This window comes from Bos grunniens, chromosome 24 (assembly GCF_055505025.1).
Source record: "Bos grunniens cultivar Pamir isolate PY7600 chromosome 24, Bosgru_T2T1.0, whole genome shotgun sequence".
NCBI lineage: Eukaryota > Metazoa > Chordata > Mammalia > Artiodactyla > Bovidae > Bos > Bos grunniens.
Window position 1 is genome coordinate 58,976,103 of NC_141188.1, and position 17,314 is coordinate 58,993,416.

The 17,314-nt window shown below is 45.7% G+C and overlaps 1 protein-coding gene across 50 annotated transcripts in view; it reads left to right on the plus strand.

The window, feature by feature from the left end:
- NEDD4L (NEDD4 like E3 ubiquitin protein ligase) overlaps positions 1 to 17,314 on the plus strand; it is a 375,462-nt gene that overhangs the window by 216,444 nt on the left and 141,704 nt on the right. For 34 of the 50 annotated variants that reach the window (XM_086373616.1, XM_086373612.1, XM_086373613.1 and 31 more), the window contains one exon: positions 1,474 to 1,527. In XM_086373616.1, coding sequence (XP_086229742.1) covers positions 1,474 to 1,527 — 54 coding nt within the window. Of the gene's footprint in view, positions 1 to 1,473; positions 1,528 to 5,173; positions 6,536 to 7,412; positions 7,780 to 17,314 lie in introns of those variants that run through there. The other 16 variants (XM_086373603.1, XM_086373607.1, XM_086373608.1 and 13 more) reach the window with 10 other exon arrangements.

Below are 17,314 nucleotides of genomic sequence, written 5' to 3' on the forward strand. Positions count from 1 at the left end.
TGTTTCACTACCAGATACATTTTTAAATTACTTTGTTAAAGACCGAAAATGTAATGGAGGCAGATAGGTGTTATTGGCCCGTAACTCACTCTCAGATACAGCTTTCCACTTGTAATACTCCAAACTACTTAGACGTCTTTCAGTTTGCGGGAAACAAAAATTAATTAAACACCTTGGCCACATTTCTAAAAATTTTAGTACATTCAAGATATTTTTCAAGTTATATTAGTCCTAAAGATACGTAAACTTGATTTGGCAGGGGGAGGGGGGCACATTTAACAACTTCTTTGTCCCGTTCATTGAACAGACCTTTTTTGAGTGCCTACTGCATCCCAGCCCCTGTCACGGCGTGTGGACTCACTGGTCCACTGAGCTTTCAAACAGACACTACCCACCCTCCGCCCCGCCCCCGGCCAACCTGCTTGCTCCATCACCAGGTTAAGAGCAAGCCAAGGGGTCAGGAGCACAAGCCGTGTTCTTTCCTTCACTTCTCCCTTCTGAGACAGCTGAGGCTTAGTGATGGGAGACCTGGGTCCCATCCCCAGCTCTGCCACTGACAGCCCTTCTGACCCTGGAGAAGCCATCCGAGGATTCACACTCCCCACGGGCTCTGCTAGTGAGAGAGGAGTCCTTCCTGAGGAAGGTCGTTTCCAGGATTTATGTACAGTGATAGAAATGAGAACGTGTTGCACCTGACACTTGGGTCTGAAGAACGATTCCTGCTATTTCAGTGAGGTTTGGGGAAAGAGACAGAAAGAAGCAAAAAGACACCAAAAGCCCAGGGGCTCTGACACTGACCCTGCCATTGCTGGAAGAGGGGCTATCTTTTATTTCTCTTTTCTCTAATGGCTCCAAGCGTGGGCTCTGTAGACACTTGGGCCAGGCCTGGTGGAGCTCCTGGTTGCCCTGCATACTAGCTGTGGGCTCCTGGGCAAGTTACTTTACCCTCCTGGTCTCAACTCCTCATTTGTGAAATTGGAGCAACAGTTGTATACATCACAAGGGTGCTTTGAGAATAAATGGGACATATGTTTTGCTATTTAATAAGGAGATGGTGCCTAAAAAGCGTGCACACAGCGGTGAATACTGCCTTTTACTATTTCCTTCATGACTTTTGATCGTTGCCTAAGAAATTTTCTCAGGCGTAGACCTTTATGAGGGTGTAGCCTTGGTGTACAGGCATGAGGGTGCCTTTTTAGGGGAGGTTTAGGAACTGTTAAAAACCATTTAGAAGTATCCTTTCTTATGTTAGAAAAGCAGCGCTTCAAGCCATTTTCTTCTGATGTGTCTAAATATTAGGCATGGAATAATACAGAAGTCAGTAATAGAGAAGTCTGATGGAAGAGCAGGTTGTTTACACTGTGCAGCTGATCTGAGTGCGTTATATAAAGTATTGTATTCTTTCAGGCCCTTCCTTCATTCCTTGGAATTATTTCTGCCCATTTAAAACATATTGTTTCTGTCCCTTATTAGGTAAATCCATCTAATCACAGACTCCTGTTTGAAGTATTTGATGAAAACAGACTGGTAAGTGGGTCCTAATCTTTAATTTTGGCTTCATTTTTTTACAAAAACTGAATATTTTAGAGCACCGTACTTTAGGAATCTGTATCTATGTTGTACTTCTGTCGGTATACATGTCCCTCAAAAAGACCATTTTTGTCCCATTACTAGCTGAATGTTCATAATGATCAAGGCCATCACTCATGTAAATGACCCTTCCAGGGTTTTTATGTATAAGGCAACCTGCGTGATTGTGACACGTTCAGTATCAAATCTCTTTGGGAAAACAAAAATCTAATTAACAGTATACAGCAAAAAGGTAATATATTTAATAGGTAAAATTAAAAAGTATTTTAATTGAAAGTATCTTCAAAGAACCAGAGATATGCCTGAGGCATCAGTTTGCTGCAAATAACATTTTATATAGATTGATGGTAGGTAGCTGTGTATTCTGTGTGTGTGCACAGGTATGTAACTGATACAACTTAGATTTCATTTTAGAAATGCAATTTCAGAAGCAAATCTGGCTTTAAGTACTTTGCCAGAATTAACTCCCTAGAATGTATACAGCAAGTAATCACAAGACAAGGTTTGCAACTATGAAAATGAATATTATCATGATACATACTAACTTTTAATGTACTCTCAGAAGTGGTATTGAGTTGACCATAAAGTTTGTTCAGGTTTTCCTGTAAGATGTTATGGAAAAACCTGAACAAACTTTTTGGCGAACCTTACATTATAAGTGAATGTAGTTGTTGTACACAAATCTGCTTTTGAGTTCCTGAACTCAATGTCCTGAAACTTAATGTCCACTCATCCCTCAGTTTCCATGGGGAGCCTGGTACCGTGACTCCTGCAGATACCAAAATCCAAAGACCCTGAAGTCTCTAATATAAAATGGTGTAATATTTGCAGATAACCTAAACGCATTCTCCTGTATGCTTGAAATTTATCTCTAGATTACTTACGATACCCCAATACAGTGTAAATGCTATGTAAATAGTTGCCTGTATGAGGCAAATTCAAGTTTTACTTTTTGGAACTTGTTGGAATTACTCCCTTTCCTCAATATTTTTGATTCACGGTTGGTTGAATCCATGAATGTAGAACATAGATACAGAGGTTTAACCATATATTATTTGCTTAAAATAAACGTCCTTATGAACCCTTCTTTTTGCAGAATTCAACTGGAACTACTTGAATAGCTTGAGTTTTATAGAATATTTGATCTGAAGGAGACTTATAATATCTCATTTAATGTCCTGTCCTTGCAAATGAGAGCACTGAGGTCTAGAGCCCTTATGTAATTATGTAACTGCTAGTCTCTTAAGTCTCGGGCCAGTGGTGGTGAATTTGTCGTTGTTCAGTCGCCAAGTCATATCCATCTCTTTTGCAGCCCCATGAACTATAGCCTGCTAGGCTCTTCTGTCCATGGGATTTCTCAGGCACGAATACTGGAGTGGGTTGCCATTTCCTTCTCCAGGGGATCTTCTGAACCCAGGGGTCAAACCCACATCTCCTACATTGGCAGGCAGAGTCTCTACCGCTAAGCCACCAGGGAAGCCAGTGGTGGAGAACAGCCAAGCCTTAACCCTTAGCATGGAACTTGGGAGCATATTTGATCTCCTGTGCCTGGTATCACTCTCCAAATTAGAAAATCAAAGATGTTGGCCCACCATCCTGATAGCTTTTTCTATTAAAATATGTGGATTTTCTGTGGCTTTGCATCGAGCTTGACATTTTATACCTTAGGTGACACTTAGTAGTACTGAATGGCTAAATCACTTCTGCTCTGTGTGTGAAGTTATTTTCTTGTTAAATCCAGTGAGAAATTCTGCTTGAGAGTACAGTTCTTGGCACTCCATCTCTTATCCAGAAGACACTGAATTCAGCAAACGTTCAGTGAGTAACAGTAAGTCCCTGGAGATATACATGCAGCCACAGACTAATTCTTCCTTTCTCATTTATTGAGTATAATAACACTTGAAGGTGAAGAAAGGGTCAACACTGTGGAAAAATTGCCTCCTGTCAGATGGATTCTAACTCATTATTTTCCTTCTACTAAAAGAAATACACTGTAAAAATTTTTGTTTTCCATTTCCATTATCTAAAAGAATGACTGGAGATGGCCTTGCCATGAGCCCTAAACTAGAGTTTCAAGCCCAAAAGGGCTTTGAGTGAATGCCAAGCTCTAAGAAACCCCACGTGAATGCAAACTTTATCTGAAAGATTGTGCTTTATGTACCGAGCTTTGCCCCAGGCCCTCGGCAGTGTTGTTACTGTGCAGTGAATGCTGCTGCTGGTGGCTTTTTCTTTGTTGGCTATTAATCCGGCTAAGACAGTACGTGACTGTAGTGGTGCTTGGCAGTTTTCGCGTTAAACAAACTGGCTTCCATTTCTCTCATAGAGATCATTTTTGGCATTTAAAACCCATGCCTTTAGAAAACAGGTCTGAATGCATGTAAACACAGGGTTAATCCTCCACACCCTGGACTCCAGGGCTGCTGACAGAGCCATGCTTTGCAGATTTTAAAATAAACTTTTGTCACCCTTTGCAGCTTGGTATTCCCCCTTTGCCCCCCATCATTTTTTTTTTATTCCCTCCTAAATAAACCTCTTTTTTAAAATAACTGATGTTTCTGGCTCACAGAAAAGAGTATGTTTAAAGCACACAGAATATATCCAAATTAGCTACAAGTCCGATGACAGTTTTTTGAACATGGACTTTCACTTTTATTACTTAGGTCCTTTCTGGCCCTTCAAAAGAAACAAGATTCTCTGTTTGTAACCCAACTGGGGTGATACTGCTGACTTCTTACTGGAAAACAGTCAGCTCCAGGCAGACTTTTTTTCTGCATGGTATTTAAGTTAATTTATTACAAAAGCCACAAGCAACACACTTCTTCAACTGTCTTTCCCCCCCCCCTTTTTTTTTTTTTGAGTGGGGGGATGTTGTTTTTTCTGCTATCTGGCATACAGGGGGGAATGTCTTCTCCAGCTGGATTCCTTTCCTCTGGCACTGCCGTATCTGAGAATCATATTATGTGTGAGATTGTGTCCCCCGCCCTCCCCATCTTTCAAATAAAAAACATGTGGTGGTAGCCAGAGGCAGACCCCAACTGGCAGTAAGTTGTTCGCCCTCCTCCCTCCACTCAGCTATTTTGTTACTTGTAGATCATGTTCTAATTATTTAACGTTAAAGGGACACGCATTCTGTGGGGTGTGTAATCGTATTTATAGTACGTTTTATTAGTTTGCATTCCATCGTGGTAGTGTGGTGATATCATACGTAAGAGGGGCACGTAACATCCGATTGCTCCTGAAAGGGCTTTCCTGCAGCCCCTGCAATTTCACTTGTCACTGTTGGGTTCGATGGGAAGGGGGTTCCTCTGTGTGCTTCTGCCTTGGGTGCCAGTTCTCTCGCATCGGTGAGACAGCGCCCGGGTGCCCAGCTCGGTTTGGAAAGAACTGTCCAGGGAGCGCGCTGCACTGAGATTTATAGCCGCATGGCTCGGACTCTGTTTGCTGCCTTAGTCAGCTGTGAGAGCTCCCTGCTGGGGCCACTCCTGTCTGATGGAAAAGCAGCAGCTGGGAAGGTGCTGTTTCAGGCTCTTGCTGTTTAAAAAAAAAAAATGAGAGCGAGAGGGGGAAGAAAACTCCACTAAGTCCAGAAGCTGGCATTGGAGAGGGAGACCGCGGTCATGTGGTTCCGGCCACCCTACCCTCTGTCACAGTGCGGATGAGAGCTTTCTGCTCTTATCCAATCATGCCTGGAATGCCGCTTGCCACTTGGGTTATTTCTGCTATCTGCCGCCCTTGGTGCCGCAGTGCTCACGCTTTGGCAGATGGAACGCTTTTCCTTGGAGTTCGTGTCTTTGGGGTTTGACTGCTGGCAGCGCCAGGCCTGTTGTTGCCGCTCGCCCTGTCCCTTCCTGGCCCTCTGGGCACCATGGCCCATCGGCTTCGGTTTCATTTTGGCTCCTGCCGCAGCAACACAGCCCCCGAGTCGGAGATCCTAGACCAGGAGGGAGAAGACGACTTTTTCATGGCATTCCACACGCTCCCGCGGCGGGGCGGCGCGGTCGCGCTGGCCCCGAGCGGAGCGCAGGACACGGGCCTGCGGGGAGGCGTGGGCGCGCTCAAGCGCAGCACATCCATGTTCATCCCGCAGCTGCTGGGCCCCGTGGACTCGCGGCCCACGCGGAGCTCGTCCGTGCAGATCTCGCTGCAGCGCAAGGCGGCTGACGGCGCCCCCGACGACGGCGACGCGGGCACGGAGCCGCCGGGGGAGCCCCCGGAGGCCAAGAGCCTCGACGACGGCGGCGGCGATGGCTCCCCTCCCGGGGGGCCCGGGGCTCCAGGCCCGCAGCTCAACGGCACGTGTGGCCGCCGCCGAGCGCCGGGCCCCGACGGCCGCGAGGAGGCCGAGCTGCCGGCCGTGCGCGTCCAACACCGCGCGTCTAGCGCCGATGTGCGCCCGGTGAAGCTGATGCCCTCGGGAGCCGAGGGCCAGGCTGGGCCCGCAGCGGCGGCGCCCGAGCCCAGGCGCTGGTCCCTGCAGCACGTTCCAGATGCTTCTGGAAGCTCCGGGAAGCGCTGCTTTGTCTTCCAGCTGCAGCAGCCGCCAGCCGGTGGCGGCGGGCCCGCGCCGAGCGGCGACTTCAACTTCGGCTTCACCGGCACCAAGGGGGACAGGTTGGTGAGGTATCCCCGAATCCGGCTGGAGAGGAGCAGCTCGTACCCCACGCAGCCCCGGGCTGAGCGCGGGAGTCCCCCGGAGGAGCGCGGCCACCCAGACCCGGAGGCGCCCCCGCGGGGCCGCAGGGTGGCTCCCGATGCCCACAGGACCGAGGCGGTGGCCGAGAGGTCACCACAGGGCCAGGGCTGCACGTTTAAGATCAGGCAGGATCAAAACGCGGGGCAGCAGCACTTCAGAATCCTCGTGACTCGGGGGCCCGAGGAAGCCCCCCAGAGTCCCGAGGAGGACGCCGCAGCGGCCGGCCCGGCTTCCACGGGAGCCGGCGCCCCGGTAAGTGAGCCTGCGATACCGTATGTCCCCACGAGGAAGGGGCCGATTCTAGCCCAGCAGGCGTATTCTGCAGCGGAATTAAAATAAACAACATCCTCCTCCCTTCAGGGACTTTCCCTGCTTTGGGCCAGAGTAACTTAGTGTGTTTGGCCGGGTTCTGGGTCCACGATTTGTGGTCCCGCCTTTGGTAGAAGTCCATGAAACTAGTTAGCCGATTTTAGAAAATATCGTAGCCTTAGGTCTTCAAAGTCTCATAACTCTGTTTTGAAAAATCCAGACAACCCTTTCCCCCGTTTCCCTCCCTTCTCAATAAAAGACTTTTTAAGATGTCATTACTTTTTGAGTTAATGTGCAGTGCCCCAGCGTGTTGACGTTGGAAATGCATTAAAAAGCTGCTTGCAGATACAAGCTGTGAGGACACTCGCGTTTAAAAAATAATCCTTTCTAATCCAGGTGAGAGAATCTCAGGTTAAATGTGTCTGGTTGCTTCATAATTAAGCATATGTCAAGTTGGACCCATTCTTCCTCATGGCCTTTTAGCTGTACAGGGCCGGCCCTGGTTGTATAATGTATTGTCTTTGTGGGTTTGTTGGGTTTTTTTTTTGGTCCCATTAAGTTATAGTGAACAAAGGTAGCCACAGTTGTGGGCCGGGAGGAAATGTGTCTTTGAAGCAGATTGGCCTGTGAGGCCAAGGTGAGGGGAAACTGCTGGGGGCTTGTTAATGGTCAGACTGTGCACCCCTGCAATTGAACACTGCCCACTCGAGTGTCTAAACTGGGCTGCTGTACATAGAATAGTTAAGTGCCCAGCCTCCAGCTGTGGAAACGGAAGCCCAGCAACAGATTTTGGCCTTCATTGCTCCTGTGTTCTTGCTCTCTCCCTTTCAGTGAAATGGAGTACAGACAGACAGCTGCTAACTCCACCAGGCAAATGATGACTCTGCAGCTTTCATAGTTGGTCATGGGATGCAAAGTTTCACCAGTTAGCTTTCTTTTACTACTAATCACTAGCCACGTGCTTTATTTTTTTCCAAAGGACAAGCTCCTTGTATTCTGAGTTGGGGTTGTTTTCCTTGAATTTCCTCCGACGGCTGGATTTCAGGATATGGCAGTGAAATGTCTGGGAGACTTTGTGTTTGGTTTCAGTTGGGAATTGCGACTTTTCAAAGTGGATGACTGAGTTTGGCTGTGGAACCATATCATCTTTTATTATTTTGTGTCGAGAAATACTTTTGGCCGTATGAGTAAGTTTTATCAATGATCCATTGTTGTCTTTCAGTATTTTGAAGGCATATAATCAGGTGCTAAATGTCAATATATTTTTCTTGTTAATATAACTTTATAACTGTTAATGTAACCGTTTCTTCTTCTTTTCCCTTTTATACACCCTTTTCTTTTATTATCTCTAGCCCTTTCATTAGAAAATGCTGTATTTTTGGTCTGAACCAATACCGTTTTTATACAGTGGTACAGATTTCAACAAAATTCTGATAATAGCATCTAACCTTCATCCCAAGAAAGTACCATCACGACAGGTGTAGACTTCTTTGGGCAGCATATTTTCATGCTGAATTTGGACCACCTACCACGTGAATATTGACAACATGCATATCCTGAGTTTTGACAACTTATCAGACTTTTAAATCATTTTGCAGTTAGGTGTTGAGGACAAATGGATTTTTATAATTACAGTCTCATTTGGCTTGACGTTTCTCCCGGGATTAAAAAAACAAGTGGAACATACCAAACACTGTGTGTAATTTACATGCAAGGGCCATTCTAACTTTCAAGGGCTGTTAGAGTGGAAAATAAAATTTCTTCACATTTGGAAATGTAAGTTCTAGAATAAAGAGCTTTTTGTGGAAAGTAAGTTCCATCTAGAGCATAGTAGTTTTTATTTTTGAATTTGTATTTTTGTACACTTCTATAAATTTGTGAAGGGTTGGTAGGAAGCTGGCTTTTTCTTTTAAGTGAAAACTTGTTTCTTCGAGAAGCAAAAACAAAACTTGTCTCATAACAAAACTGTCGGCTCCATTCAACACTTTGTACGTGTTTCAAATGGGCAGGGGTGTTAAGTGTAGGCAGCAGCTGCCACGGCCTTATTTATCTTGAGGGAAAACATTCACTTGGGCGTCTACAGTCTGGCCGCCACCAAGCTCTTTTGACGTTTCAAATATCTGCTGCTTTGGACAGAAGGGCATTTCATTATTAGTTTACATGAAAAATCGATTACAGTCAGGTCTTTTGAATGATGTCAAAAATCTTTCTTGATGGGGAAAACCTTTCAAGATTCCTTTTGCGAATGTGCTCAGATGTCACGATCCATGCCTTAGACCTTATTACAAGGCTATTTTGTTGAGAACTTTGCTCAGTGCCTCCCAGACATCCTGTCATGACTGTCACGAATAAATTTAAAATGCAACATGATTGTAAAAAAAAAATGCTAATCAGATTCCAGGGACCTCTTGTGAGCCTTGATTTTTTTTTTTTTCTACCCAGTCTGTGAAGTAAGATAGAATTGATTTTTTTAGAGTTATTAGTTACCATGTTACAATATTTCAAAATGCTGATACCTTACCAGTTTACTTTGTACATTTTAATGGTTATTTAGTGAATAATTTAGTTACTTTCTTGAATTAGTGTTTTGGATTCCTCCTAACTGCATGATAGTGACTCTGAGGCAGAGGGATCCTGTTTATCAGGGTTTCTGTACCCTTGCTCGATGCCTTCGTGCATAGCAACTGCTTGGCTCTGCATCCTACAAGTTTCAGGAGCCGGTTTTCTAATCCCATTAATAATGTCATTACATGTTTAAGGTCCACCGTGTATATAATATCACACTGAGTCCTTGGAAAGTTTCTGGGACTCTCTGTTTCTTGCTGACACAGAATTCAAAATGTAAACAGAGATCAAAGGGCCGGGGGGCGGGGGAGAACACTTCTGACACCCACTCCACAGGCTACAGGGAAAGAGCGTGCTTCCTCTACTTCTTCCTGGGTTCTCTAAATTTCCCCCCGTGCCCTTCCCGTGGATACACATGTCACAGAAGCGGCATGGCAATCTTCTGTGATTCCCAATTCCTTTCACTGAATGGCAGAGGAACACCCCAGCTCTTTTTGTTTGGGGAGAATTTAGTTTAGGTCTCTTTTAGACAGGGCGATTCGACTCTACAGAACATTTTTGACTTTAGTATTAGTTGGTGTCTCCTTTTTACCTTAAAAGATTAATTCTAGGAAAATATGTACAAGCGTTAGTCCTTCAGTCGTGTCTGACTCTCTGCGACCCCATGGACTGTAGCCCGCCAGGCGCCTCTGTCCATGGAATTCTTCAGGCAAGAATCCTGGAGTGGGTAGCCATTCCCTTCTCCAGGGGATCTTCCCAACCCAAAGATCAAACCCAGGTCTCCTGCATTGCAGGCACATTCTTTCTTTATTTAAAAGCACCGCCACCAAAGTGTAGAGGTTTAAAAAGTAGCTGGTCGTCCTTGCACTGACTTGGTCTCTGATCGGATTCTGTGAGGTTTTCTTTTCAGTGGTCTCGCTCAACCTGGTTGTATGCAGCTGTGTTCCAATATTATGTAACTTGAAATTTACCTTAGAGGGATTAGTGAAAAGTGTACGTGATAATGTATAGGTGTGTACACACGGAAACAAAGGGCTTGCAGGTGACACTCACATCTCTGTAGCACTTCACAATTGGATCGGTGCTGGCCTTTATTTCACTTAATAGAACCATCCGACTGCCTCGCTCAGCTTTTCCGACCACCATATGGTAAAACTGTTGATTTACTGTTTCCAGTGAAGGTATGTGAAACTGTCATTAGGTGTGATAACTAATGACACACACCTAATGTCAGTGTCACATTCTATCTACCATTTTTTGTATCTATGTAGAATGGGAATCTATAGCGGTTGCACAGAGTTGGACACGACTGAAGCGACTTAGCAGCAGCAGCAGGATGGGAATTTAAAAAATATGTTTATATCTTTGCACGTCAAACACCTGTGTAGCAGCTCAGTGCTTTCTGTGATGTGACGTTTTAATGCTGAAGATTTTGGAGATGGCGGCTTCGATGGGTGCCTTGGAGCACTGGCCTAGTGGACTGGGCTCTGCAGATTCCTGACATGCCCCAGGAGGTGAGACTCCCTCTCTGAGCCTTCTCCCTTGTCAGTGAAAAAGGAGGCTAAAAACACCCAACTCGCGGGCTTATGGTGAGGTTCCAGTGAGGCGCTGTGTTGGCCTTTTCCTTTGTTACCCACATCTCTGTAAGGTACAGATTGTTCCCCAAGGGAGGTAATTCGGTTGCTGTGAACAGTCGGGTTTTGATCACAGGGCGTTAGACACAGGGCCACAGAGACTTAAGGAACACCTGGAATCGTTTGCTTCGGTGACTGGCTTTCATCTCCCGTGTACTGTCATCTCAGGCCTCCCTAGTGTTTGCCCCTCAGTCAGCGTCACAAGGCCTAACAGTGCCCTGTGGTGCCACAGGCCTTGAGGACACTGCATTTAGATTGTCACTCTGCCTCGGACAACAGGACCTTTAATTGTGTTTGCGCGATTGAATTTTGAAACTTAAACATAGTTATATCTGCTGGCATTTCAGACATGTTGCTGGTTTGCCATGTCGTTTTGGCTATGTATATGTGTGTATCTATCTATCTATATATATATATTTTTTTTTTTTAAACCAGGCCATGTTTCCAGTTGTTTGTCTTTCCTTCTTACTGGCTGTGGCTTTTGAGCAGGAATCTAACGTTATCTGTACAAAATTTCCACGTTGTGTGGTTTACAAATGAGGGCAGTATTTGGGAATAGGCCTTATTGGATACTGCCTTTTAGAGGGTTTTCATAAACGCTGCAGCTGCTTCTCTTGGCTAAGCTTGGAGGCAGAGTTCTTCGGCATTGAACTAAAACTACAATTTTATAATACATGCTAATAAGAAAATTGTTATCTCAAAACTTCACAATACTGGAAGATATTTACTCCATGTAAGAATTACCTTAAATTTAATCAACGTTACGTGTCTCTGTATAGTTGATAGTTTAAAATTAATTGGGGCTAATCTAAATAGTCAATTCCCTGTAGCTCAGATGGTAAAAATTCTGAATAGGAGTCTGTGGAATTTGATCAAGCAGATTTTTTTTAATAAAAGTAATCAACTGCATTGATGCTGAAATGGATCAATGCCAGAAATACATTGTCCTTTTTAAACTCTAAGACATTTGCAAAAAATGAGGAAAAAGCAGGAATTCATGGAAGGTGTTGAAACTGTTGCTTGAATGCTCGAATACCAGAATATCTAAGTTTCCATTCTGAATGCCGAAAGCAGCTCAGGAAGCCCACTCCACAGTTGGCTGGTGATTACTGAGAGGCTTGGTAACCTGTCTGCAATCATCTAGTTCCCTTGATTCGTACCAGGCAGCCTAACAGTCCATGTCCTCCACAAGAGAGGACAGCAGTCTACCCACGATGTGCAGCCAGCTCCAGTTTAAGGTGAAAAAGGCCTGAGAGGACAGAGTGTTAAAAATATGCACTAAAATGTGTCGTTTAGGAGCTTGGTGATTTTTTCTGGGCAGATGGAGATGGTGGAAAGATTTTCAGAAATAATCTCAACACAGTATGTATCACGGATGCATGATGTTTCCAATGGATGTTCCTTTTTAAAATCTCTTGTTTTTACTTATTTCGCTGTCCTTCCTTGGGCAAGAGGGAATGGCAGTGAAATAGTGGGCTGCATGGTGGGCCTGAGTGAAATGGTCAGTGTCTTGCCTGTTTTGTGCTGTGTCCTGAATGGACTCCTCAGGGGTCTCCAGGCATCACCACATCTTAACAGGAAGTGTAGTCTTCAGGCTGCAGGATGAAGTAGATTGAATTTCACCAAGCCTGCTTTTTATACCCTGATCATTTTAGAACCAAGGGCTGTTCTGACACTTTGGACTAGACTGCTTCAAGGGAAGGAAAAGGTCATGGAAGTATCATCAATTGAGTTGAAAGGGACCCTGCTTTCTCTGGTTTGACTGTTGTGGCCACACTTGTGGTTTAGTCGCTAAGCCTTGACCAACTCTTGTGACCCCAGGGACTATAGCCCTCCAGGCTCCTCTCTCCATGGGATTTCCCAGGCAAGAATTACTGGCGTGGGTTGCCATTTCCTTCTCCAGGGGACCTGCCAGACCTAGGAACTGAACTCGGGTCTCCTGCATTGCAGGCAGATTCTTTACCGACTGAGCTACAAGTGAAGCCCACTGTGGGCACACTTAGTGTTCAAATACTTGGTTTTGATTCCTTCAGGTGTCTGCCCCAACTATCTGTTCTTTAAAACAACTTGTTTATTTTTGTACTGAATATTATGAGCTATACATAGTAAGCAGAAAGTCCCTCCAGGCGGGAAAAGACCAGCGTTTCCCCAGGTGAATTTGCCTTTCAGAATTTACATAGCCTTCTTTTGGGGCTTCATTTTTATACATCAGGGCAAGTTAGGTGGCATTTACATCTCTCATCTAATAACTCTGAGGAATCTGCTTTTAATCCGTGATCTTTTGTTGCTTACCTTTTGCTGGGAGGTTCAGACAGGGTAAGGATGTCATTATATTGGGTATGTAAGGATTCAAATAGTTTGATAGATGTATGGTTTTTTATTCTTACTCTCTGTGGGATAATCCAGAACTGACAAACTTTTAAAATATATTTAATGACCCACATATGTCATCACTCATCCAGTTCCTTGAGTGACTTTTTAAAGCTTCATTATCATACTTGAGGGTTTTTTTTTTTTCCATTTTCTTTTAAAATACCCAGCTAGGTATTTGACTGTTCAAGGAGGACAGAAAAGCTGCTGTGGTCCGATTGTTTAAAAACTGAGCTGAGTAGAAAAGTCAAGATGGAGTAGAAAAACTGAAACACGTGTCCTGAGCTCCAGCCGAAGAACCTAGCCTGTCTTCACAGCAGAGAGGTTTTCAGGCTAGAAGGTCCGCTGTGGGGCTCTTCACTTTCCTAAGGAGTTGGGCTGGGTTGAACACTGTATACTAACAGCCTCGTTCTGGGTTCTTTATAGTACCTTTCTCAAGAGTAAAAGCACCTCAAGCTTAGTATCTGTTCAGTGTGCACTTCGTGATCATGCTTTTCCACTTGAAAAAAGAGATGCTTAATTGTAGTATAACTTTAAACACTTGAATGTAATTTCAGTATTTAAGTTTGTTAACCTCTTGTCTCAAATGGTAGAGAATCTGCCTGCAAGGGGACCCAGCTTCAATCCCTGGGTCAGGAAGATCCCCTGGAGAAGGACATGGCAACCCACTCCAGTGTTCTTGCCTGGAGAATTCCGTGGACAGAGGAGCCTGGTGGGCTTCACTCCACAAGGTCGCAAAGAGTCAGACATGACTGAGTGACTAATTTTCACTTTTTCACTTTCAGTCTCTTATGGTAGAAGCCATGTTTTGTTGTTTTCTTTTTAAAATCCTGATACAATAATCTACGTGTTCACATATATATTATGAGGATACCCAGATGCTGTAGCAAAGGACAAAGTGCGGAAAATCGTTTTATATAAACACAGTGTGCTTAAGGGCCCGCCTACACCCTTGGTTGAAATTATATTAGCAAGAGATGCTCCTGTATCCTGCAGTCCAGTGCTCTCCTTTGATGGGTATATGCAGCAAGGGTCGTGTTTTGTTTTGTGTTTATCAACTTAGAGATGCGAGTTTCCTTAAGAATTATGTAGACCCTAACCCTAACCCTTCTAGTTTAAAGATGAGGAAACTGAGGGTGTTATTTTCATACTTGAGAATATTCTGTGTCTCACAAGCGTGCAGTAATTATCTTTGAACGTGCAGCGTGCGAAGCGCTGTGAGCAGTCTGTCGCCCGCTGCCTGTGGCGGGTACCAGTGCTTGCTTTGTGTGGGGTCTCCTGAGTCAGTGCTTCTGCTGGGCACACGTGCCTCATCTGAGCTGTCCTATCCACTGAACAGAAAGTTCTACAGAACAGTCTTCCCAGCCTCTTAGAGTCCAACCATTAAGGCATGCTTATACATAGGACAGGACACTGTGGGTCATGATGGACAGAAGTGATGTCATGGAAGGGGAAGATCGGAACCAGATCTAGAAAGATGACCGGGATTTGTCTCAGTGGGTCAGCGGGAGGAGCCATGTTTTGAAAGACTGAAGGTAGAAACCACCAGTGATGTGATTTGAGTATTTGCCCAATAATTTTAATTCCTTGATCACAGTTAGCAAGTTTCAACCTGTTGTTTCTTAATGCCAACGGTTGTTAAAGAATTGGCAGGTGGGGGGGTGGGGGCGTGTGGTGATCAGCATGAATAATTCCTCTCTTGCCATCAAATGTGGAGTTGAGTGAATCCCTTCCTTTCCTACCTGCCTGCCTTCCACAGACCTATTCTGCCAGCACCTGGCTGGAGGTAGGAGGATGGGTGTGGAGGTGAACAGGGCTGAAGCGGGTGCAGAGGGACAGGGTGTCCAGGCCTCGAAGCCCGTGGTGGTGGGGTGGGTGTCGTATGGAGGGAGGAGGCTGCTGATGGCACGTGCGATCCTGTTTACATCCTCAGGGCCCGCACCGGCTCCTGGACGGGGCCTGCAGGCGGAAAGAGGGAGGCCTCAGAGCTGCGCCCGTCCCCTTAGAGGGTGGGCAGAGCCCCAACCTTGGCTGCGTTTCCTCTTCCAGAACCTTGGAACAGTCGTGCGTTTTCTCAGGCTGGTTAGTCTAGCCTCAGTTCTCAGACCGTCAGACCTGAGTACAGGAGACCGTCCCTGTGGTGGCGCAGGGCCTGGAAAATGGGAAGCATTTATTCTCCTTAAGCAAGTGTTCTTTCAAGAGGCTTTCTGCTGCCTGTGTCACAGCAGGATGTGGGTGGGTTTATTTTTTGCACTTTTGCACCAGGCAGTCTGCTCCTGATTTGCAGATTGCATTTATTGTAAGGCATATTGTCCATTGATGAATAATGTGTGGGCTGCAGAGCAGATCTGCAGCGTTTAAAATAGCTCGTTTAGCCTGCAGGCCTCACCCCCAGAGAAAGGCAGGCCTTTCAGAAGTCGTGTCCCGGAGCAGGGCTTGCTGCATCTGTTTTCCCCGGTTTCTGAGGTCATTGTTTTTGTCCTCTGGTTCATCGTGTGCTTCCTTGACAGACGGAGGCCTTGAAACACGGTCACAGCCTCGGTGCAGGGAGAAGATGTGAGCCCGGGAGAGTATTCTTAAGTCGCTGCTGAGGAAATTGATGCTCCTTTGTCCCAGCAACAGTTTCCCTGATAACATGGGTTGAAACAAAGGGAAATACCAAGCCCCAGTGTTTTGTGCTGACGTCCTGCCTAAGGCATCAGAAAGTGGCTCCTCATTTCTCGGAACCCACGTCTTCAGGCCTGTGCAGAGGTGCTGGGTTTGCCGAAGCCGACGGAGGCCTCGGAGAGTGGAAAGTTCCATTAGAGAGAGCGGGCCTGGGAACAGTGTCTCAGCCTCGCGACCAGGAAGGGGTCAGGGCCAGGGTACCAAGTGGTTCGGAGGCGCCTCCCTTAGGGAGCGGAGCCCTGCAGTCCGCTGATCTGAGCTCCCAGAACCCTCCGGGCAGATAGTTTTTCCTTTTGAGCAGGTTTCTTATTTTGCCACATGAATGTGTTGCAACCTTGTCTCGGTGGCCAGGTGGCCTGTGCTGGAATGCTGGTGTGTGTTGCCAAGCAAAACAGATGCGGGAAGACTTCCCTGAAGTGGGGGTTGGGGTGGGGGGGTGGAGGGGCAGGGAAGGTCGGTTGTGTTGGGGGCGGGATAGGACTAAATGGTCTTTATCTACAGGATAGCAGCTTAAAAAGCCATTGCTTCACAACTCAGAAAATCATCCTAGGTTCTCACAAGCATTTCTAGGCCTACTGAGGGCCTTTTTTTTTTTTTTTCCTTTCTCTCCACACCCTGCATTCAGAATGGGGTTTGAATAGTTCAACACAGCAGGAAGAATTAAGTATTAAAATTAACTTTCTGTCCAGCACAAGCCACTGGTCATCAGATTTTTCAGTTCTCTCAATGTATTGCTCTTTCTGCCTATTCATAGGCAGACTCCTAACAGAATGAAATCTGCCAAGGATGATTCCGATTTGGTAAGGAGAATCTCATCGACTCTGATTATCCAGCTCATTAAAGGACCCCATGGCCAGGTGTGGGTGATTGTTGGGAGTGGGGGATGGCACCCAGGTGACTCTGACGTGCAGCCAGGGTTGAGAACAACTAGTTTAAGAAGTTAGTACTAGTGACCACCTTAATCTCGGCTCGGAGTTAATCAGTCACCCCTGGTGTAAATACTGATGTAGTGCATTTATTCTTATATGTTCTTTCCTCATCACCCCCTCCAAATATACATTTGTCTGTGTGGTGGCCCATCCTGGAAGTGGGCTGTCCTTTTGTGGCTTAGTCCACAAGGTACATTTCCTTTCCAAGGAGGCTTACGTGTTAAGAGCAACAGTGTGTTACAGTTGGATATTTGCAACTTACATGGAGAAAAATTTCTCTCCCCAAATTGCTTCGAAAGGAAAGCAATAATTTTCTCTTGCATTTCCAACCGCCACGAGCAGGTGAAAGTGGGGTCCCGGTTCTAGACAGGCAAGACCGGTCTGCCCTGTTAGGTCTTACCTGCAAATGTGACTGTTCTCCAGGGAACGAAAGTTATCTTCCTTCTGTAAATATTAACAGAGTGCATTTTTGTGGTTTTGAAAACTCCACTTCTTGGAAGTGTTGACAAGGCGTCAAGCCTTCATGAATTTCAAAGAAGTGGTAATAGGTGCTTTCT